This window comes from Eptatretus burgeri, chromosome 17 (assembly GCF_056783735.1).
Source record: "Eptatretus burgeri isolate ZD-2024b chromosome 17, Ebu_testis_v1, whole genome shotgun sequence".
NCBI classification, from domain to species: domain Eukaryota; kingdom Metazoa; phylum Chordata; class Myxini; order Myxiniformes; family Myxinidae; genus Eptatretus; species Eptatretus burgeri.
The window spans coordinates 6306976-6331542 of record NC_140977.1 but is presented as its reverse complement, the minus strand read 5'-3'; the positions used below and the strand labels follow the sequence as shown (position 1 = coordinate 6331542).

At 39.3% G+C, this 24567-nt stretch overlaps 1 protein-coding gene across 2 annotated transcripts in view; it reads left to right on the top strand.

The window, feature by feature from the left end:
* Positions 1 to 587: 587 nt before the first annotated feature.
* Positions 588 to 24567, top strand: part of LOC147009175 (uncharacterized) — a 73545-nt gene continuing 49565 nt past the window's right edge. Inside the window, exon 1 of one of the 2 annotated variants that reach the window (XR_015052958.1) lies at positions 588 to 781. Coding sequence is in view for 1 of the 2 variants with exons in the window: in XM_085862547.1 (XP_085718673.1) it covers positions 24403 to 24567 (165 nt within the window). In the remaining variant the exon portion in view is untranslated. Of the gene's footprint in view, positions 782 to 24379 lie in introns of those variants that run through there. The other variant, XM_085862547.1, reaches the window with a different exon arrangement.

The window sequence follows — 24567 nt, the reverse complement described above, 5'->3', positions numbered from 1 at the left end:
CCCCTGTCATGTTACCACCGTGACTTCACAGAAACCCGTCACGGTTGCCTGTCCAACTTGCAATTTTAAGAGAAAATAGAAATAATAGCAAGGATCCGTGTAACCTCCTTGATAAAAGTGCTGCTTGAGAGAATGGCACATCATTATTTGGGTGGTGTATAAACAACAGAAGGCTGCCTTGATCGCTGAGGCCTGTATTCACAAAGCCCACGATGCCTATAGGCTCATAATCATTCGACTGTCACTTTGGCCATTTTACACTGACTTGTAGGGAGGGTATGGTGGTTATGAATATGACATCTTTGACTCCGCACAGCAGTGATTACCAACATGGTGGCTGTAGTGTAGAAATTGGAGGTGGAATCGGACGAACTGGCCAACCAATGGGTAGAACCCGGACACACGGACAGCTACTTTTATAGTGTAGATGTGTGTGAGGAAGAAGAGAAGAGGGTGTGGTCATACGACCGGGGGAAAGAGAGTGTGTGTGTGTGTGTGTGTGTGTGTGTGTGTGTGTGTGTGTGTGTGTGTGTGTGTGTTGGTTGCCATTTTTTTTCGGGGCAGGGGAGGCCCCAGAAAGGAAAGCTCCTTTGTTGAAACAGGTACTGTACTACATCCTTCAAAGCTGCATGGTTCTTGAGAGTGAAAGGGCGAGTGTGAGAAACACTGGTCTGAACCACTTGGTCGGGAGACATGGCTACAGGACAATACCAGCCAACCCCTTCACGCCATTTTCCTGCCTGCAGCTCAAATGAAACCTCCAGGTTTTCCATCCTAACAGGTCTGATTTCCTTTCCTTCTCATCTCATATTTTCTTTAACTCCCTGCAATTTTGATCTTTCGCTTTGCTTCCTTTTCCCTACCCTAGATAAGATAGCGGACCCGTGTATCTGGTATGCATGTGTCGGCAATCCGTCGGACTTGTTTTTGTGGCCTGTTACACATTTAAGTAATCAATACCATTGTAACTACTAATCGTGGCTCAGGGATGTTCTTGTTGTACGTTTTTGCTTTCTGTGCAGACCATTCCCTTGATTCCCTTGACTGAAAAGGAAATTGGTTGCAGTCATTCCATCAGGACGTTCCATCCCATTTAGTGCAGCGCGCTTACGTACAAAGTTTACGCTCACAATTTAAATTAACAAAGGCCAAATTGCAAACTGCCTGACTTGTTGCCAGATTTCTCCATCTGTTTCTCTCTTTCTGCCCGTTGGTTGGACAGCTTGACTCCATCCACAATTGAAACTCAAAAAAACAATCAGATCATACGTCTGCCAGTTTGGTCGCCACTGATAAGGCCGAGGACCTGAGGCTTCAGGTCTCTGGTGTACATTTGAAGACTGAACAACGCATCTTCTATCATTAAATAAAGGTATGTTTTAAGGAAATAAAGGTACGTTTTGATTACAACCCATGCGGAGTAAATGAGGTAGTGCACGTTTTGTTCAGGAATGATCGAGGCAGTGGTCTACGATACATCGCCGAAAGAGAACTCGTACAGGATTTCTAAACAAATTGTATTTCACAAAGTCCATGGACATGCAATTTACATACGATGTGAAGTAAATAAACATACGCGGAAAGTTGGAGGCGACGAAAAGTGGGTTTTATTTTATTTATTTATTTATTTTCACCAAACGTGGTAAAAATGCCAAAATTTGAGAGATTGTCAATGACACAAAATACACCAGAAAACTGAGATAGCTGTTTATTGACGAGTAATGATAAGGAGGTTCCAAGTAATATACAACATCAAACTCTGTGATTGTGAAACACAATATTAATGTAGACCCCATAGACCACTCGTACACAGAGATGTGGACAACACCACATAGACCACTCATATACAGATATGTGGACCACTTAGACCACTGATACACAGATGTGGACCACATAGACCACTCATATACAGAGATGTGGACCACACCACATAGACCACTCATATACAGAGATGTGGACCACACCACATAGACCACTCATATACAGAGATGTGGACCACACCACATAGACCACTCATATACAGAGATGTGGACCACACCACATAGACCACTCATATACAGAGATGTGGACCACACCACATAGACCACTCATACACAGAGATGTGGAACACATCACATAGACCACTCATATACAGATATGTGGACCACATAGACCACTCGTACACAGATGTGGACCACACCACATAGACCACTCATATATATATATATATATATATATATATATATATATATATATATATATATATATATATATATATATATATATATATATGTGGACCACGTAGACCACATAGACCACTCATACACAGATGTGGACCACACCACATAGACCACTCATATACAGAGATGTGGACCACCCAGACCACTCATAATCAGAGATGTGGACCACATAGACCACTCATAAACAGAGATGTGGACCACATGGACCACACCACATAGACCACTCATATACAGAGATGTGGACCATGTAGACCACTCATATGTAGACCACTCGTACACAGACGTGGACCACATAGACCATTCGTATACAGAGATGTAGGTCACACCACATAGACGGATAGACCACTCGTATGCAGAGATTTTGCCCACATAGACCACTCATATACAGAGATGTAGACCACACCACATAGACCACTCATATATAGAGATGTAGACCATATAGACCACTCGTATGCAGAGATATAGCCCGCACCACATAGACCACCCATATACAGAGATGTAGACCACATCACATAGACCATACCACATAGACCATTCATACAAAGAGATATAGACCATTCCTATACAGATATGTGGACCACATAGACCACTCATACACAGATGTGGACCACACCACATAGACCACTCATATACAGAGATGTAGACCATATAGACCACTCGTATGCAGAGATATAGCCCGCACCACATAGACCACCCATATACAGAGATGTAGAACACACCACATAGACCATACCACATAGACCACCCATATACAGAGATGTAGACCACACCACATAGACCACACCACATAGACAATTCATACACAGAGATATAGACCACACCACATAGACCATTCATACACAGAGATATAGACTGCACCACATAAACCACTCGAATGCAGATATTGATCACACCACATAGACCACTCAAATATATATATATATATATATATATATATATATATATATATATATATATATATATATATATATATATATATATATATATAGATATAGACCACCCATATGCAGAGAGATAGACCACACCTCATAAACACCCCCCCCCCCTATACAGAGATATAGACCACCCATGTACAGAGATATAGACCACATAGACCACTCATAAACAGAAATATAGACCACACCATACAGACCACTCATAAAGAGAGATATAGACCACATAGACCGCACAAGATAAACCACTCAGATGCAGAGATATAGACCACCCATGTACAGAGATATAGACCACCCATGAACAGAGATATAAACCACTCATATACAGATATATAGACCACACCACATAGACCACCCATATACAGAGATAACGACCACATAGACCACTCATATATAGAGATATAGACCACCCATATGTAGAGAGATAAACCACACCTCATAGACACCCCCTCCCCCTATACAGAGATATAGACCACTCATATACAGAGATGTAGACCACATAGACCACTCATATACAGATATATAGACCACACCACATAGATCACCCATATACAGAGATATAGACCACATAGAGCACTCGTATACAGAGATGTAGACCACAAAGACCACTCAAATACAGCAATATAGACCACGTAGACCACTCATATACAGATATATAGACCCCATTCAGAGATGTAGACCACACCATGTAAACCACCGATATACAAAGATATAGACCACATATTTACAGAGGCATAGACAATTCAAGCCTGGTGTTGGCTTAGTGGTTTGGGTGGCTGTCTTGGGATCTTAGGGTCCTGAGTTCGAGCCCCATTGACCACTGAATTAACACCTGGTGGGCTTAACTCAACCTGTCATTCGGTGAAATGAGGTTGGTGAAATGCGTACCAGTGTACTGGTATAGGGGCACAGTACCAATGTCATTGTTGCACCCCAACAAAATGATAGCTACCTGTCAACCAAGTTGCCATATGCAAGAAAATGGACAAGAAGAAGATGATACACAGGCATAGATTACACAGACTAACCATACACAGGCATAGGTCACACAGACTAACCATATACAGGCATAGATCACACAGACTGACCATACACAGGCATAGATCACACAGACTAACCATATACAGACATCGATGATTTTGACTTTCCATACACAGAGACGGAGGCCACATCGACCACCCATACACAGAGACGGAGACCATCAACAAACACACTTTGTGCAGCACTCGACCAAAAGTAACATTTTATAAACATAATGTGGATGTTCATTTTCAAGTTTGAACGACAATGTTGAAGTGTCAGCAGTGACCGAGATGCATCATAACATGGTTGACAGATGGTTGTCATGGTGATGTAACAGGTTATAGATTTTTTTTATTTTTTTTTTAGTTTGTATTTTTAAACTTTTCACACAGTAACAGCAGTGTATAGTAATATTGTAAATGGAACGTGCAGGTGCAGGGTCCCACCAGGATCCACGAAATGCCCAAGAGCTTTTGGTGTCCCTCAGCAATACTAACGTCCAATGTTGAAGGGGTCTCCAGGTTGGCCATCAGAGTTACCATTCAGCTTGAATGGAATTTTGTTAATTTCATGATGGTTCAGAACTGGTTGCTGTTGCTGTTATTCCGTGCCCGGACTGGGGGCGTCAATGGACCCTGAACCTGTCGAGGTGAATATTTCTGTGGGTCGCAGGGTGCTGGCGGAGCAGCACTCAACCTCGACAGGAATATGGAATCTGGCCAGGGCGCCAGCCCACAATGCTTGCTGTTTTCTAAAATTACAGTGAGATCTTTGGTCCACTACTCACCAACGCTAGCAGACTGGACAGCCGGCTTAACGACCCATCTGAGGGACCACCCACCTAATCTTCGACGCATCGCCTTGGCCCGTGAAGCGCCAGTGTGACAGTTCGCAGTCGACTTTGGAATCGAACCCAGGTCGAAGGCGAGTATGCACAGAATCCTTGAGCCATCTCTCCAGTTCCGTCTACATATTACGACCACACAAATGTGAACTCCTTCCCCCCCCCTCCCCCCTTTTTCTCATGAATCCTTTTCCCTTCCCCTCCAATATCTCGCTTCTCCCCAATTGCGCATTTTGAAGTTTTAACTTTTGACGATCAGTGTTGTCGATAAAAGCGTCATGTTTTCATGTCTTGGCGTTAGAAGCATCGTGCTATTGGTGTGAAATGAAATAAAAGTAGACAATGGTAAAGAATGCAAGGTCTTTATACAGAGGGAGGATGGAAAGAGATTTGTATGTAAAACACACACACACACACACACACACACACACACACACACACACACACACACACACACACACACACACACACACACACACACACACACACACACACACACACACACACACGCACAATTGTGCAGTATCGGCTATTCCTGAAATATAATATAATTTATAGGATTGTTGTAAATGATGTAAACCTTAAACCATCGTTCCCTTACCCAAAGTAAGGACCTAAACCCGAAAGCAAATGAATGGTTTCCCGACCCCACGGATCATCAGCTGGACACCGTTCTTCCTCGAGGTTTCGATCCTTTCAGCACAGAACCTCTCCTAACGGCGGATCCACAACCTTGGTCACAACCTCTCCACATGGCAGATCCACAACCTTGGTCACAACCTCTGCACGCAGCAGATCCACAACCTTGGTCACAACCTCTCCACACGGCGGATCCACAACCTTGGTCACGGGTCCACATCAGTAGATGACCTACATCAGTTGCATCCATGCAGTCAGTCAACCCATCAATGCAACATCACTAATCAGACTTTACTCGCTGAAGGATTTAATGTACACTATTATCACATGCTAACAACTCCCATCACTCATTCTATTATATGATATTATATTAAATCATGCACATCTTACCTTGAATATAACACGTCCACCAACAAACACGACCGTCCCAACTCACCTCTGGATCAAACTGTTGTTCAAATATTCAAACGGTTATTTATAAACGGTTTTTTTACCGGCTTTCTTGTCTCATAGCAACCACCGAAGGAGGGTTTAATGGTTTCCATAGAGATTTTATCATTATATATTTATATAAATTTCTCGATTATAATATTTTTACTATTCGTATTGTATTTCATTAATTATATTTGGTTTCGTTTTATGATCTTAAAGATCACTTGTTTTAATCTGCTCGCTGGAGCTTCCTGTGTTCCCATTTTGTGCTGCCTCTTTGGCTTCTGGTTGCATCATTCGTTAGGGGCGCGGCTATGCCGCTTATGGCCCCTGATTGGCGGCAGTGATGCTGGCAGTGCCCCTATTTTTGCAAGATACTGGTGCTCATTTTGCTGACCTCGGAAGGATGACAGGCTGAGTCAACCCCCTGGTGTTGATTCAGTGGCCAACAAGGCTCGAACTCAGGACCCTAGGATCCCAAGCAACCACCCGAACCGTGAAGCTAACAGGCTGCTTCCTGTATTAGTAAACGTCCAACGAGTTGTTTTAATCTATTGATAAATTCAGTGCTGTGTTAGTAAACGTCTAACTAGTTGTTTTAATCTATTGATAAGTTCAGTGCTGTGTTAGTAAATGTCTAACGAGTTGCATTAATCTATTGATAAGTTCAGTGCTGTGTTGGTAAACGTGTAACTAGTTGTTTTAATCTATTGATAAGTTCAGTGCTGTGTTAGTAAACGTGTAACTAGTTGTTTTAATCTATTGATAAGTTCAGTGCTGTGTTAGTAAACATCGAGCTAGTTGTTTTAATGGATTGATAAGTTCAGTCAGGTCAGGTATGGGAGCATGCGCCAGAGCAGCGCGTCGCTGCGTCCACTTTCCGCCCGTACTCCAGGGGCCTCCGTCTGGCCATCCCCCAGGCAGATGCCTGGCCCATCCCATTCTCCTTGAGATGCCGATCAACCTGCTGCAACCACGAGGCACGTGAGTAGAGGAATAATGGGGCTTTTGAGGCATCCATGCAAATGAATGGGGAAAACTCTATGACTTGAACCCCGAAAACCCCTAAACAGGAGACTGATTCCCCCCCCCCCCCATAGAAATGTATAGGCTAACCTTTCTGTCTCAAGGCTAATTTGGTTAAAACAGGAGAAAGATTTTCTCCCATACAAGCTCATGTTAAGCTGTCTCAAGACCTCAAACCCCCCCCCCCCCCCATAAAAATGTATTGGGAAACCTTTCTGACTCGAGGTCAATCAGGACAAAACAGGAGAATGATGAAGGAATGGAGAATGAGAAACAGGAGAATGAACAAGCTCATGTTAAATTGTCTCAGGGTCCAAAAAACCCAACCCCCCCCACCCCACCCCCGCCCCCTCTGACTCTCAGTCCATGGGGTCAAAAGAAGAGATTGATCTCTGCCCCATTACTTACTGATTTCCTTTTATATTTTCACTCCATTCAAAGAGTGATCCAATAAATATTTGTCCATGTTCGATTCGAGGTAATAAATTAATTTTCCGATTACATTCATCACCATTGAGTATATTCGCAAATAATATTTTAGAACTTAGTTCTTGGTTTATATGTCTTTGTTGAGCAGAAATAAAATGATAAACTTCTCTCAATGCTCTTGTTTGACCACCTCCTGCTCCACATATCATTTTGAGATTGTAGTAAATTGTTTTTCCATTGTTCAATGGATAACCATCAAAGTTTTCAGTCCATTCAAGGATATTTATTTTTTCCTTTACATCCTCCAACTTATTTGTAATCAAATTTATCCGCTTATTTGTTTTATTTACTTTTACCCCGGTTATTTTTTCAATAAGACTTATTTGATATTTCTCACATTCGTTATGTTTCCCATTTAAATACCAAGGCTGATTACATCTCCACTCTTTGGTTTGGTTATTGCTTGGTTCTATCATTAATAAATCAGTAAAAAGACGCCCCTTAACACTTATACTTATAACCATAAGGGATACTCTTGATTCCATTCTCTAAAATATAACTTTTATCATCAAAAGCTCCTAATGCTTTCTTATTTATCTCTGTATATAATTGATGTTTATAACTTCTTATTGTATTCATTTTTTGTACTCTTCCTTCGTTAAGGTTAAACAGTTGTAATAATGTTTAAAGTTCATTGATTATATTTCCTTTCCTTGATTATATTTTTCTTTATTCCCTTTAGCTTCTTATAACATTTTTAATGTTATTATTATCAATATACGTAAAAGCATAAGACTTTGATCTCAAACCCACAAATTCACTCATGACCTTTCCACCCAACTCATCCTTAAACTTACCAATAACCTTTTTATTCTTTAATGAAAACAACATACTATCAGACTTATAATTACTTGTATCATACATATCAATATTATCGATCATATCCTCATATACATCACTTGTCTTAATTTTGAATATAATACTATCTGTATCCATATATAACAGACACATTATCCTTGTACTTTAATTTTAAATTATTATAGTAATAGTCATACATTAACGACTTTGACAAGTCAAGAATTGATGTTCCTATATAAATCGGTTTATCCATTTCAATACTCTCTTTTTTCAAATGAATAGCACAAAAGCTCTCTGAAAACACCTCCGCTCATTCAAAACTTGGTCTATTAATTAACTTTGAAGCCTATTTCCAAGATGTAGAAAGTCTTATGTTTTGTCGATTCCTAACATTTTCCATAGTCTTTCCAAATACAGCATTATTAATTAATTTAGAAAAGTCCTTCTCAAAACCTGTTCTTGCTTCTGTTCTCCTTTTTGTATTAAAATCAATATATTGGGTAGTCGATCCAGTCGAAAAAAAAAAAAGTTTTAAAAAAATTTTGAAATTTGTTCTACCCTTATTATCAGTTATTCCATCAATATGTCTGTCTGTCTGTCTGTCCCTCTGTTCGGTCCAGTTCTCCGGTAATACAATGGCGATTTCGATGAAACTTGGTTGGTAGGTTCATACCATGACCTAGTTGTGTGCAAATGAGAACCGTTGCTATGGACACCACCGTTGCCTAGCAATGGGACTTTGAATTTTTTGAAAATTACTAAAAAAATACTATTTTTTCGAAAATCAAAAATCGGGCCACGAGCGACTGTGGGCAGTACATTCAGCCATATTGTCAAAAATTTCCAGCCGGATCCTATGAAAACTGTCGGAGAAGATAGACTTTGAATGAACCCTGGTCAAAAACAATAAAAAATGAAGTTCGTTATATCTCAGAGACCGAGTCAGATATACATGAAACTGGTATGGTAGGTTCATGGTATGGCCTTGTTATGTGTGAGAAAGAACCGTTGCTATGGACCCCTCAGTTGCCAAGCAACGGCCGAAAAACCTCTAAATGTGGGGGTATTTTAACGAAAAAACAATCTGCAGCATTAACCCTTGAAGCTAGAATCATGAATTTTCTTGTGCTTAATCCTCAGGTCATTCCCCCATCGAACGGGCCCATCGCGTCAGGTTCTATTGGGTAGGCGACTACCCATGTCCGCCTACCGGCTTGTTTCTTTAACCAATGACTTTTTTTAAATTTCAAAATTCGATGAATTTTCCTCACTCTCAACCCAGCATGATAAATATTGTCTCAAGTTCCATTGATGTAAAATATAACTTTCTTTATCATTTAATGTTGTAAGTAGTTTTTCTGGAGATTTACCTTTTATATTAAATGACTGTTGGTAATCACTTAACCATTCTTTTCTTGGACTTTCTTTATTAGGGGCATAAGGAAGGTCTTTATGTTTGTTATGAAATTCTCCTGGATATTTTAAATCAACCTCAAAATAATATCCAACTTCAGCTTCATCCAATTCTTTTTGAGAGGAGATTACAATGTCAAGTAAAACTTTTTCATAATGTTTTTCTTTAACCCATTTAAGTTTTCCATAAGGTAAAGATTGAGACATAGGCCACCCATACAAATTGTTAGCATCATAATACATCAGGTAAGAGTTGTCCTCAGTCTTATTATAATCAGGAAGATATTTGTTATTTGCTTTAGCATATCTCTTGGAACATAGAGATATTCCTCCTCTTTTAGCCTTCTCTATCATTAAAAGCATATCTATATCACTGATTAATTCCAAATTTTGTTTTGTCATTTTTAACATGGAAATCCAAGACAAGCCCGGGGCTGTGTAATAGTGAACGGGGTCTAATCCATAAGAATTTTTATTATGACAGACTATTCTAAAAGTTTCAAACACATCAATCAACAACAATACATCAGTTTTAAGATACAAATCATGATATTCTCCAAGATTCTTTTTATTAAACTTCTCCCAAACCTTTTTAGCTTGTGTATAATCTCTCTCGGAAATGAGTTATATTTAACTTTCCATATAAACTTTCCCTTGAAGGAAGTTGTGTTTCTTTAAACTTCTCAAATTAATCCATATAGTCATACGGATATATTCCCTTTTGTGATAAGAGATCAATCTCTTCTTGATTTGAGAAATATGATTTAAGACTCGAAGTTTTTAATATTTGATACTAAGTTAGATAATGGACTTGACATGAACTTGTATGTGTCAATAAATCTGATATGAGTTATGGGGGATGTATGAATTGTTTTTATGAATGAGATGTATTTTAGATCTGTGTTAGGAATGGCAGAAATATCTCCAGATGTCTTTGAAAGTTCATTTATAAATAGATGTGTGTCATAGTGAGCGTTGTTGTGAAGAAAGACAGGAATAAAATTTGGAGGCTTGTAATTAAGATTACAATGGGAATGAGCTGGACCTCTATATTTACCAGTAAGATGACAGTGATCCCTAACCTTCGCCTCTCCCTCAATTTTCTCCTCACAAATATGACAGATACTGTTCTTTCTAAATTCCTTTTTCTCTCCCTTTGTTAATGACATTGGTTTATAGGTTTTAACCATTATTTCTCTTTGTCTTATAGTCTTTTTCCAATCGTCTTACAAACTCCTCTGAGGCATCTTCTCCTCTATAAAGTTCTAACTTGTTGTATTCATCACCAACAGCTGATTTGATATAATAACAGAAACCATAAGGAGTATGTTTTTGATATTTATTTGTGTATGATTAATTTGGATTTGGAGAAACAGTATCTATCTTTTCAAGGATACTTTCAAAATCAGCATACAGTATATCACAAACGGATGTTTTATAGATTTGTTAAAATCTTTGAATGATATATTTGAACCTGCTTTTGGTAAATTGATTACGGTTGATTTATGATTACTAAAATATTTTGAATGTTGATTTAATCGTTCTTTTGTGTGAAAGGAGTTGAGACATCTCTTACAAGGATATGTTTTACATTTTCTCTGATACAGTTGTGATTTGGTTAATCTTGATAAATTTTTGATGAAAGCATAATGTGATTTTTCCTTTGAGGTAAAGTAGAGAAGGTCAATGTGTGTTTCATCATTTTTATAGTAGTTTGACATTTTTAATATCTGAACTTTGTTTGTATCCGTTAATCCATATAGATTATTCATTTTCTCAAATTTAGGAATATCTCTCAATGACATTGGAAACTTTAAATCTTTAACATTTAATGTGTTCTCGTATTTCTTATAATGTTCAACCCTTTCAGGATTCCATTGTGGAGGATGTAAGTGAGCAAGAACAGACCATAGAAAACATTTATTATCTTTGTTTTGAATATTAACAACCGCTTTCTTAGGTTTTATCTCTTTTGGGAAATCAATATAAGAAGAAGCTTGAAGAGGATCTGATTTTAAGATGTGTATATCTAAAAAGATTATTTTTACAATAGTAAATCCACTACCTACTACAGTGTTATCAACATCTTGTTCTTGTCTCTGGAAATCATCGAAACATCACATCTTACAAAATCTTGAAATAATGAGATAAAGTGAGGGTTTGTCCTCATATAGGGAGTCGTTTCATCGTCTTGTCTTGCCTTTTTCAATTTTACTCCCAGATAAAACTTAAAAGTTTTCATTTCACTTAATGTGTTTTTAATTATAGTTTCAATACTTTGTTTAAACATATCAACAGCTTCCATGATTGAAGATTGTTTAGGGTCTTGAAAACGAAACAATCTTATTTGTATATGCCCTTTAAATGCCCCATCGGTGTTTTCAATGGAGAATTTTGCTTCCCTTTTTTCATTGTTCTTGTGTTTGCGTGATTGAAGGTGTTTATTACAAAAAAAATTAAGAATATCATTATCACATCTATCACAATGTTTTCTTTCTTGGTCAAGTGGAGATATTTGTTTGAAAAGATTGAATGTGTGTTTGTTGGTTTGAAGGTGTTTTTTATAATACTTATATTCGTGATTACAAACATCCACTCGATGTACGTTGTATTCACCATATTTATATAATAAAACTTTGCTTAAAATAAAATGTTCTTGATGAAAATTTCATTTAATTTATAGGTGAATCTGTGCTTAAAACCATTTTATCCTCCAACTTTTTTCACTTAATAAATACAATGTTTCAAGACACAAAAGACAAGTTTCAATCAATCTCTTCATTTGTTAAAGAGACTGAGAAATATGTCAAGGATGTAAAATTGAACAAAGATAAATATAACAACTATTGGATAAAAACAAATATGGTGAATAATATGAGTTCTTCAATTTCCTTCAGTGGAAGGGCTTTTAGTATATCTGGAAGAACATCAATTAAAGTATCTCTAACAAAAGGTTCTCCTCTCCTTCTGGTAATATATTCAAAACTAGAAAAAGCAATGAAACAAGAAAAAGTATCAAAAAATAAAAACCTTATGGATGAAGCTTCAGAAAGAAAAGATAAGACCATCTGTAATATGCAAGGAGAAATTTGTATTTTTTTTCAACAACCCTAAAGATATAAATCCTGATGAAATAAAGGATGTTAATATATCAGGTGAAATGACATTTCGTTCAATAGTAGTTAAGGATCATTCTAAAATTACCTTTTAATATAAAAATTAAATTACCTTTAATATAAAAAGGTAATGAAATTACCTATTTTGGATATGACAGCATTTAAAAGTTTGTATACAATCTATGCGTTTGACCTGAGCGCTCAAAAGGAAAATATAAAGTCTAATCGAGTGGATACTTCCCTGTACATTGAAAGAGGAGAGAGTGAAGAAGTTGATACATATTGTTTGTTTTTGGAAGAAACAGATTAATACAGATAATGGTGTTATGATTAGTCTCACAATTTTTTGTTAAATAAATGAGTGGTAAAGTACCAACTGGGGTAGATGTTAATCAAATAAATCTTCATAAACTATCATCTTGTGTTCAAAATCAAAAGCCTTCCACAATTAACGTAAATACAATTCAGAGAAAAGGAGCAGTAAGAATTGATGTTTTGCTCACAAGAGAACAGGTGAAAATCTTGAACGATACTGGCTCACTTAAAATTAAAATGACAAAACCAATGTTGAAAAAATATTCAATAAGAGAGACGAGTGGAGGAATTCTCCCATTTCTTATTCTTTTATTTGCTGGTTTAAGTGTGACGAGAGCATTGACGGGTGGTATTTCAACAGCGGTGAAAGCTTCCAACGAAAGGAAGGCTCAACTCCGGGCTCAAAAAGGATTGGAAAGACATAACAAAGAGTTGGAGAAACAAATTAGTGGAATTGGTGTAATTGTAGATTTTGCCTGTAAAACTTAAAAGTCTGCCTCATAAAACGAGATTATTAATTGATGATATGCTTTCTTCTATCTCACAAGTGGGTGTAAAAGTAACTAAAAGGGGTAATGGATTATATCTTTCTAATAAATAAATGGGCATTGATGAGTGGTTTAAAGAATTTGGAAAGAATACAACATCAAATTTACAACTTGTTAAATATTGTAAGAAATTAAAAATTCATAATGTGGTTATTTGTATGAGAGATGAATTAACAAACGTGCCTAAACATACAAAGAATATTATTATGAACTTAGAAGATAATAATGGGAACGGTTCTCATTGGGTTTGTATTTTTAATAGTCAAGACAAATATTATTTTGATAGTTTTGGTCTTCCACCACCTGTTGAAGTCATCAAATTCTTACAGAATGGTGTTTATCAAACATTTCAAGTCCGAGAATTAAATTACAAGTGTTGTGGTCAATTATGTCTATATGTGTTATTTCAACTCAACAAAAATACATTTTTTATGACATTATTTTTAATCTTATATAAATGACTAATGTTGGTGAAGATGGTTCTATCTTTGGTGTATCCCAAGAACTGGATATTGATTTATCAAAATATGACAAAGGCACAGGCTGAATGACAGAAATATAGTATTACAAAAAATAGTAATATGAAAAATGCTTTTAAATTAATAAATTATCCAAGCCCGACTGACGCGAATGACTTGGTGAGATTAAGTGATTTATCACAATATATATATATATATATATATCCTTAAATAAAACGGCCGTGTATTCCACAGATACAGAAGTGTTGATTTTATCTCCAGGTCATACAGAATTCACAGTTCCAATTAAAATAAATTTTTATTAAGAAGGGCGTATCGTTTGTATGAGAATAGAACAATGGGGTATGATATGAATGATTTAGGGTATAATTGGTCATTTAAAATTGACCAATAAGACCTGGAACAATTAAATCAGTCTCGTAAGGAACAATATTATCCACTTGGCGCTGAGAATGAGTTTTGTGGAAGCACGATCAGTAAACAACAAATATAAGAATTTAATAAGGTAAATTTAATGATGGTTTTGCCCGAGTTTATATCATGAAAACAGAAAAAACAGGATTATATATAATAAGTAAGGAAATACAAAATGATTTAAGTATGGGAAGATGGGGAGGTGTTTCGTGTCGTAATATTATTCTGTCATATATTTCTAATACAAAAATGACAGCAAGAAGGCTTCAATAAAATTATCATTTCTGTGTCCAAGCATACCTTCAAGAAAACGGTATTCGATATTTTAATAAATATGTTCTACAACATAAGAATGAGGTATTTTCAATAAAATATTGGCTTTTTACTGATGCTGATAAACTGACAACTTTGGATTTAATTAAAATGTTAAATAATGAAAAAATTATAAAGTTAAGAAAATGTAATGCTCTTTTAGAAATTCAGAAGAAATTTTATTGGTTTCCTGTTGTAAAAAAAATATTTTGGATACAGGAATAACAAGAAATCCTGATGAATATATGTATGATATTCTATGGGGTGTAAGTGATTCAAGGATAGTAAGGGACGAGGAAGGAGTTGAAGAAACTGAGACAGAAGAGGAGGAAAAGGAGAAGAGAGAGAGAGAGAGAGAGGAGAGGGAGAAGAGAGAGGAGAGGGAGAAGAGAGAGGAGAGAAGGAGGAAAGAGAGAGAGAGAGAGAAGGAGGAGAGGGAGAAGAGAGAGAAGGAGGAAAGGGAGAAGAGAGAGAAGGAGGGGGGAGGAAATGGAGAATAAATAAATATGAAAATATGAAAACCAGTGAGATTAAAAAAAGTTTGGGGTATTACAGAAAATAAATGAATCTCAGCGCACCGAGGAGGAAAACAAAGAATTGATGTCTATTCGAAATATTTTCGACAAGACTATTAACATCATTTTCAGGGAGGAGATATTAAACAAGAAAGTGGAGACAAAGATTATATTATTGATGATGTTGGTGTGATTGACTTTGATTATAGTTTTTCATTTTTTTTTTCCTTTAATAAATGGAGGAGAGAGTGAAGACATTTCTGAGGATCCTTTATGTTTTAAAAATTAAGATTCAAATGTGCATGTTGGAAACTAAAAAGGTTTTTGCACTCTGTCGGAATTTTTCTCATAAATAAATGAGTTATTGTCTCAAATGTAAAAAGAAAACTAACACTAAAAGTATCTCATATTTTAAAAGTAAAAATAATAGGGTTATACAAAAAGGTGTATGTTCGTTGTGTGGTTCAAAAAGAGTCAATTTATCTCCAAACACAAACCTGGAGGAGATATACAAAAGTTTTTGTCAGGAAGTAAATTTACAACTACTGGAATACCAGGGGAATTACATCTACCAGGGTATTCTTTCTGTGGTCCAGGCACAAACTTGGAGAAAAGATTAGATGAGGCAGACAATCCTAAACCATGGAGTAAACCCATCAATAGGGTTGATGAAGTGTGCATGAGGCACGATATTGATTATGGGAATACCACAACTTTGGAAGAAAAGCATGAAGCTGAGAGAGAAATGTTGTATCATTTGTCTCTGATACAAAATTCAACCTTGAGAGAAAAAGTTAATAGGTTCATCGTGAAGAAGATGATCAGTATTAAATTGAAACTTCAGCTTGGAAATTCAAAAAACTTATAGGCTCTAATGATGTCATTAAGACTGAAGAACAATTAGCTGATGAATTACATAAACCAATATTCACAAAGTTTCATCGAAGGAAGGTTTCTTCCAAGGAAGTTGATTATATCTGGTCCGCTGATTTGATTGAACTCAATAATGATAAGGGGTACAAGTATGCTTTAACCGTTATCGATTTGAGGAGTAGATATGCATGGGTTGTCCCTTTAAAAAAAACAAAACAGGTAATACTCTTATGTTAGCCTTTCAACAGATATTTAATAAAAGTAAGAGAAAACCTAAAAAATTATAGACTGATGAGGGTAGAGAGTTTTGTAACAAGACATTTATGAATTTTCTAAAAAATAACAGCATTACATTATACAGTGCCTTTAATGAAGGAAAAGCGGTTGTTATTGAGCACTTTAATCGCACTTTAAATGAGAGACTATATAAAAATTCACACAACTCTGTTCTCAACAATGGTCATCTTTTATTCAGGATATTGTAGATAAGTATAATGACACGATTCACATGTCAACACATATGAAACCATCAGAAACATTTACAAAATTAGAATATGAAAAAGAGATTAATGTCAGAAAACCTAAGTTCAAAGTTGGTGATATCGTAAGAATATATAGGTGGAAATCTCATTTTGAAAAAGGTTATACAAAGTGACGAAAAAATGAACTTTTTTAAATTGTTGATGCAATAGATACAGTTCCTTGGACTTATAAAGTATATGATTTAGAAGGGGAAGATATTTTAGGTTCATTTTATTCACAGGAATTAAAAAAGACAAAGATAAATAGAATTTTTTGACTCCGCCCCTTTTTGACTCCGCCCTCACAAGCTCCACCCACACAAACCCCACCCACATAAACCCCACCCCACACAAGCTCCACCCACACAAACCCCACACACAAACCCCACCCCACACAAGCTCCACCCACATTCATCATATTCACATAATTAGTGATTAGTTAATTAGTTAATTAGTTCTCCACACACAACATGTTTATTTAATTTAAAAAAATTCTCCACCTATCCACACAAGCTCCACCCATCCACACAAGCTCCACCCACACATCCACCCATCCACCCATCTATCTATCCACAGAAGCCTCATCCACATAAACCCCGCCCACATAAACCCCTTCCACATAAACCCCGCCCACACAAGCCCCACCCACACAAACCCCGCCCACAGAAGCCCCACCCACACAAGCCCCATCCCCCTCATCCCCCCTGTGCGCCCCCCACCTTTGACCCACCACCCCCCCACCCCTCACCATTCCTCACACACACACGGGGAGGGGGGTGGGGATGATGGGTCATTGGGGGAGCGCACCTACCCCCTTCCACCCTTCTTTAAATCTCCTTGATTGTCTTCTTAAAATTAAGAATCAGATAATTGTAAGGAAAACAAGTATAATTCATCCAGATTAAAAATATTAAACATTCAGTTGTAAAAATAGATATTTCCAAGCAGTCTGCGCCTTGTCTTGTCATCCAAGCAGATGTCTTGAGTTTCATGTCAGATTCCTGCAGACAATTAACTTGTGTGCTTGATTCACCCAGGCAGAGGTTTAAACTGAAAAATAAAAATAAAATATAATGTGTCAAAACTCAAGAGAGATAGAGAAGCAAATAGAGACAAGCAGAGAGAGGGAGAGAGACATATAGACAGATAGAGGCAGATGGATAAATAGATAGACAGAGACAAGCAGATAGACATAGACTCACACAAAACACACACATGCATGTGCGTTTTCCTCACCTTGACGTCGAGTCTTTCAAGATTATAAGAGATGACAGCAATGCCTCGCAGTCGGTAATGATATCTCTCATTTCTCCCCTGAAAATCTGAATCTCTTGAATAAAATCGTACATCTGTATCCATTCATCGTGTAATTCAGATAATTCCTTCTCTACAGACGTGATTAACGAAACCCTTATTGGAGATAACCTATGAGAAAAACACATACAATTATTATTGGTTGTACAATGATTTAATTCTGCTTTAAACAATCTATCTATAATTCCAGGTGTGTGTGTGTGTGTGTGTGTGTGTGTGTGTGTGTGTGTGTGTGTGTGTGTGTGTGTGTGTGTGTGTGTGTGTGTGTGTGTGTGTGTGTGTGTGTGTGTGTGTGTGTGTGTGTGTGTGTGTGTGTGTGTGTGTGTGTGGATAAGCGGTTCCCAAGTTACAGCCATTTATCTGTCAATCAATGACAAAAGACGGTGCTATGACGTCACGAATGACGTCACAATTCATGTGTGTATATATATATATATATATATATATATATATATATATATATATATATATATATATATATATTTTTTTTTTTTTGCACGATTGACGGCCCGATCTGATTGAAACTTGCCAGGAATATTTCTGGGGACCCACAGATGTGCCTTTTCAAGGTTTGATATTAAGCGGTTCCCAAGTTACGGCCAATTCAAGAGAGGGGGAGAGAGAGGGGGCGTCACAATTCTTCTTCTTCTTCGTTTGATATGACGTCACAATTGACGCTGGGGATCTGAGTATGTTTCCCAGGTGTTTCCCAAGTTATGGCCATTTATGATACGGTTGGTCCGATCTAATTGAAACAATGCCCCAATCCAGTCGTCATTTACAAGAGCGAAGGAACGAAGCTGCACATACTGGCATGCACCTACGGGCACACACCTATGGGCACTCACCTACGGGCCCGCACAACTAAATAATAAATTGGATTGTGAAATCTCACCTCTCATCTTGGGAAAACGAATGATCCGTAAAGTTGTCGTAAGAATCTGTGTAATCCATTCTCTGAATGCAACGCACTCTGCAGATAGCTTGGTTTATATTAACCGTGAGTCATGACGTAATGGGCAATTACTAAACAATGGAATTTCAAGGGCGTGTGTCCACACGGGAAATTACATGAGGCAGTATGACTCATTTTCACAGCACGAGTATTCTGAAAACATTTTATTTCCCCATTTTACGAAACTAAAGGTTTGGTGCTTGAAGAAATAAAATAAATATACTCACTCGATGGTGATCAAAAAATGGTGATGTCTCTCTTTATATCAGTAGTAAGTAATGGGGCAGAGATCGATCTCTTCTTTTGACCCCATGGACTGAGAGTCAGAGGGGGTGGGGGGGGTTGGGTTTTTGGACCCTGAGACAATTTAACATGAGCTTGTATGGGAAAAAAATCATTCTCCTGTTTTGTCCTGATTGACCTCGAGTCAGAAAGGTTTCCCAATACATTTTTATGGGGCGGGGGTTTAGGTCTTGAGACAGCTTAGGCCCAAGTCACATTTGCTCTACGGCGAGGATACGGCGGCCGTACGCCCTCTGAATTGACAAACGTGCGGCGGCCGCAGAGTTTCTGAGGTGGCCTCAGGGTGGCCCTATGCCGTATGGCTATATTTTACAGGCCGTAGGGTCGCCGTGGAATTATAGCGCGGAGTTATAACTTTTTTTCATTTCTACGTTCGCCGCAGCAATTCGACAAGCTGAAACAAAAGAACTGGTAAAAAAAAAAAAAAAACCCACTCGTTACCGTTCCTTCTGGCCGCACGTTCGCCTTAGGGCCCCCCCTGTGGTCGCCTTGCGGGCATCTTGCATCTGCCTTGAAAATTCTATGGTCGCCGCAGGAACGCCACTCAGGTCACCTTGCAACATCAAATCAAAGACCGTACGGCACCCCCACGTTTTCGGTCTCCACAATTTATAAATACGCCATGCGGCTACCCGAGAAATAAAAACGTATGTGACTGCTACATTGTGTGACCGTGGAAATACTGTGGCCGCCGTATAATTGCTAGTGGCCGTAGATTTTGGAGACTGCCGTGGCAAATGTGACTTAGGCCTTAACATGAGCTTGTATGGGAGAAAATCTTTCTCCTGTTTTAACTGAATGAGCCTTGAGACAAAAAGGTTAGACTATACATTTCTATGGGGGGGGAGGAATCAGTGTCCTGTTTAGGGGTTTTCAGGGTTCAAATCATAGAGTTTACCCCGTTTTCCCCATTCATTTGCATGGATGCCTCAGAAGCCCCATTATTCCTCTACTCACGTGGTCGGCCCATTGGCCTCCTCCACTCACGAGACTCCCTCGCTGAGAGAATCTCGTGAGCAAGATCAGCGTCAGGAAAACGAACCACATGTCCATACAGCCGCAGCTGACGCTCACGGACTATTCAGGTAACAAATCTCATTTGAGTCTCTCTCAGCAACCGCTCGTTGGACACAAAGTCCGACCAGTGATAGCCAAGGATTCTCCGAAGAGACCTGGTACCAAAGGAATTAAGTCTCCGTCTCAGATCCTTGGTCAGCGTCCAAGTGTCACATCCATAGAGCAAGACTGGAAGCATTAAGGACCTGAAGACTCAGACTTTTGTCCTCCCGCACAGGTACCGGCAGTTCCACACCCCATTATCCAGGGAATCCATGACTCCCCAGGCCCAACCAATATGTCTATTGACCTCTGACTCACAGCTCGCAGAGACATGAATATCACTGCCAATGGAAGTGAATCTCTTCACGACCTCAACATCCTCACCACAAACAGACAGACATGACAGCAGCATCCAATATGTCATTAAAAGCCTGGATCTTAGTTTTGACCCACGAAACCCGTAATCCCAATGGTTCCGACTCCTCATTCAGCACCTCGAGGGCCCCCAAAAGGATATCTAAAGTCTCCGCAAAGATGACTACATCATCTGCGAAATCAAGGTCAGAGATCTTGACATTCCCAAACGATGCACCGGAGCTTGATCTCTCCGACATCCTCCCTAAAATCCAGTCCATACAAGTGCTGAAAAGTGTGAGGGCCAGTACACACCCCTGACGAACTCCAGTAACAACTGGAAATAAGTCAGAGATGGTACCACCACACCTCACAGCACTCTCAGTACCAGAGTAGAGTTTAGACATCAGATCGATCAGTTTTGGTGGAACCCCACGGAGACCAAGAATCCTCCAGAGGGCATCCCGATTCACAGAATAAATGCTTTACAGATATCAACATAGGCTGCAAGCAGCCCCTGACAAAACTCTCATTTGCGTTCGGTGAGGACCCGAAGAGCAACGATATGGTCAATCATTGACCTCTTTGGTGTAAAGCCTGACTGCTCTCGACGCTGGTGCTCAAGCAGATGGTGGCAAACCCCATCAAGAATTATCCAAGCAAAGACCTTGCCCGGCACTGAGAGCAGCGTCACCCCTCGGTAGTTGTTGCAGTCTTGGCGATCACCCTTCCCTTTCAGAGAGGGACAACAAGACCCCTCTTCCAGTCAGTTGGGATGATGCCTGTGTTCCAGGCAGAGCACAGAACTGCATGCAATGACATGAGTGCAGCATTTCCACCAGCCTTGTGAAGTTCAGCAAGGATGCCACAGATACCTGGAGCTTTACCGCATTTTAACCGGTTCACCGCAGGCTGTGTTTCCACAAGCAAAGGTGGACCAAAGTTGATTGGAGGGTCAGCAACAAGGATTGTAACACCCCTGATGTCCAACTCAACAGCTGGTGGATCAGCCTGGTACAAGCGCTCAAAGTAACTGGCCCAGCGGGCCTTCACTTCAGACTCCTCTGTCAACAGTCTACCAACCTCTGCTCTCACTGCAGTACACCGAGGGATTGGTTTGGATGAACGCAATGCGCAAATTCCCCTGTAGGCAGGATGAGAATCACTTGATCACAGGTGATGCTCTATCCCCTCACAGATTCCTCCAACATAGGCCTCCTTGTCCACCCTTTGCGCACATACAGTTGTACGCCTCAGCTCCTTAAACAGCTCAGCTCTGCTATTCAGCCTGGCCCTGTGACTCTGGTCAATGGTATCCAGTGTCCCTTGAGAGACAAAATTCTTCTTTGCCCTACGGTGAGTTCCAAGACATCCACCAGCAACATCAAGGATGGTGGTTTTGAAGGCACTCCACAACTCTTCCGGACCTCGCAAAGCACCCAGACCCAGACCCTTGTTCGCAAACTCTTCAGCTACCCTCTCATCCTTGAGCTTTCCAACATCCAGCCTAGGCTGAGATGGTACCATTCTCCTGGATTTAAGGTGCAACTTCAGAGTTGTTACAACAAGCCGGTGGTCAGTATTGAGGAACTGAGCACTCCGGTAGACCCTGCAGTTCAGGCTCATCCTCCAGCGACCATCAACGAGGACATGGTCAACCTCCTTTGCCACACCGCCAGCGTTGGAATACCAAGTCCAGCGATTAGCTTTTGGGTGCTGAAACCATGAACCAGCCACCCTAAGTCCATGACTTCTTGCAAAGTCAAGGAACTTAGTGCTATTCTGGTTCACAGTTCCAGACCCATGGGGACCAACACACGTCTCATAACCATCCCTTTCAGTTCCAGTCGATGCATTGAAATCCCCTAAGACAAGAAGTGTATCTCGTCTGAGGCACTGATCAACCACAGACTCAAGCATGGCATATAATGCGTCCTTCACAGTGAGATCACTCGCCTCAGTCGGAGCATAAACAGAGATCAGGGAAATGACACCTAAGGATTGACGAATCCTTAGTCTCATAATTCGCTCGTTGACCGGTGTGACCTCAATTGTCATTGGAGTCATCTCATTGGATACAGCTACAGCAACTCCTTGGGCATGGTAACCATCAGAGCGACCAGACCAATAGTAGTTGTAACCACCCCCCAAGATCTCACCACAATCCGGTATCCAAACGTCAGAGAGTGCTGCAATCCCGATGTCCAATCGCTTAAGCTCAGATGATAACAGAGACAGGTAATCATCCTCTCTTAGGGATAGGACATTCCAGGCACCCACCCGAAGGGACCGCCTCAGGTTAACCCAAGGAGACCGCCGTCTGGTGGACAACGCCTCAGCACCACTCGGACACACACTCCCGCAATCTGACCCCGGAATGTTACCCTGTGGTTTCCCTCTTATCATCAAAGATTGGGGGTCCCGAAGGCTTTGCCCCAATCCCGTCATCTGGTGAGCTGCCCTGCGAAGGGAAGCTGCACAGGAGATACTCCCACAGAGTGGGTTTTCAGATTTCTTTGTGTTTTTGTGTTTTGCGCATTGAAGGGTTTTACGGTGGCCGGAGTGCAAATTCTGCCACCAACCTCCTAAAAAGAAGTAACCCAACTGCAGGAGGACGTCCGCAGACACAGTTGGGCACTAGATATGGATGGCCGTTAGCTCACAAGGAGCTCCTCCGCCCTTTGACAGGTTTTGTTTTTAATCCTGCTGGGTGTCCATATCCAATCACCCTCCTCACCAGAAAACCTGGTGGGGGAGACGGTTTAGTCGCCGAAAACCCGACCATGGAACAGGTTAGTGCAGGTTTACATGATTCCTGTGGCAAGTCACAGATCTAATCTGGCCTGACCTGACAATCATAAGTGTATGACATAAGTTCAGTGCTGTGTTAGTAAACGTCTAACGAGTTGTTTTAATCTTTTAATAAGTTCAGTGCTGTGTTGGTAAACGTGTAACTTGTTGTCTTAATCTATTGATGAGTTTAGTGCTGTGTTAGTAAACGTCTAACTTCTTGTTTTAATCTATTGATAAGTTCAGTGCTGTGTTAGTAAACGTCTCACTAGTTATTTTAATCTCTTGATAAGTTTAGTGCTGTGTTAGTAAACGTCTCACTAGTTGTTTTAATCTCTTGATAAGTTCAGTGCTGTGTTAGTAAACATCGAACTAGTTGTTTTAATGTGTTGATAAGTTCAGTGCTGTGTTAGTAAACGTCTCACTAGTTATTTTAATCTATTGATAAGTTAGGTACTGTGTGTGTTTGCTCTCACAGTCCGAATGATTTTTAAAATCTGCAACTGTACCATAGAATATCTTATTAGGAATATTGCTGCTGTCTCAGAAAGGTATTCTTACAATGTTGAATGGAAAAGCATCACATTTAACAAATAATTTTGTGTTATGTTTATTATTATTATTATTGAGATCGATTTGTAATTCCAAAAAAGAAACTGAAGTGCGAGTTTGGTTTTCATTTTTTAATTCGAGTTTTTTTGGATATTCTGTATATCATCATGAGGCTGATCAAATACAACACGTATGATTGTATGTATGTAACGGCTTTCATAAGAATGGCTCGACTTGCTCGGAGGATTCTCAAGGGAGAGAAGAAGGTTCCACTTGGAGTGCAGGAAAGCTTCAATGGCTTCATTTCACGGAAGAACGCGTTCTCGGGCCGG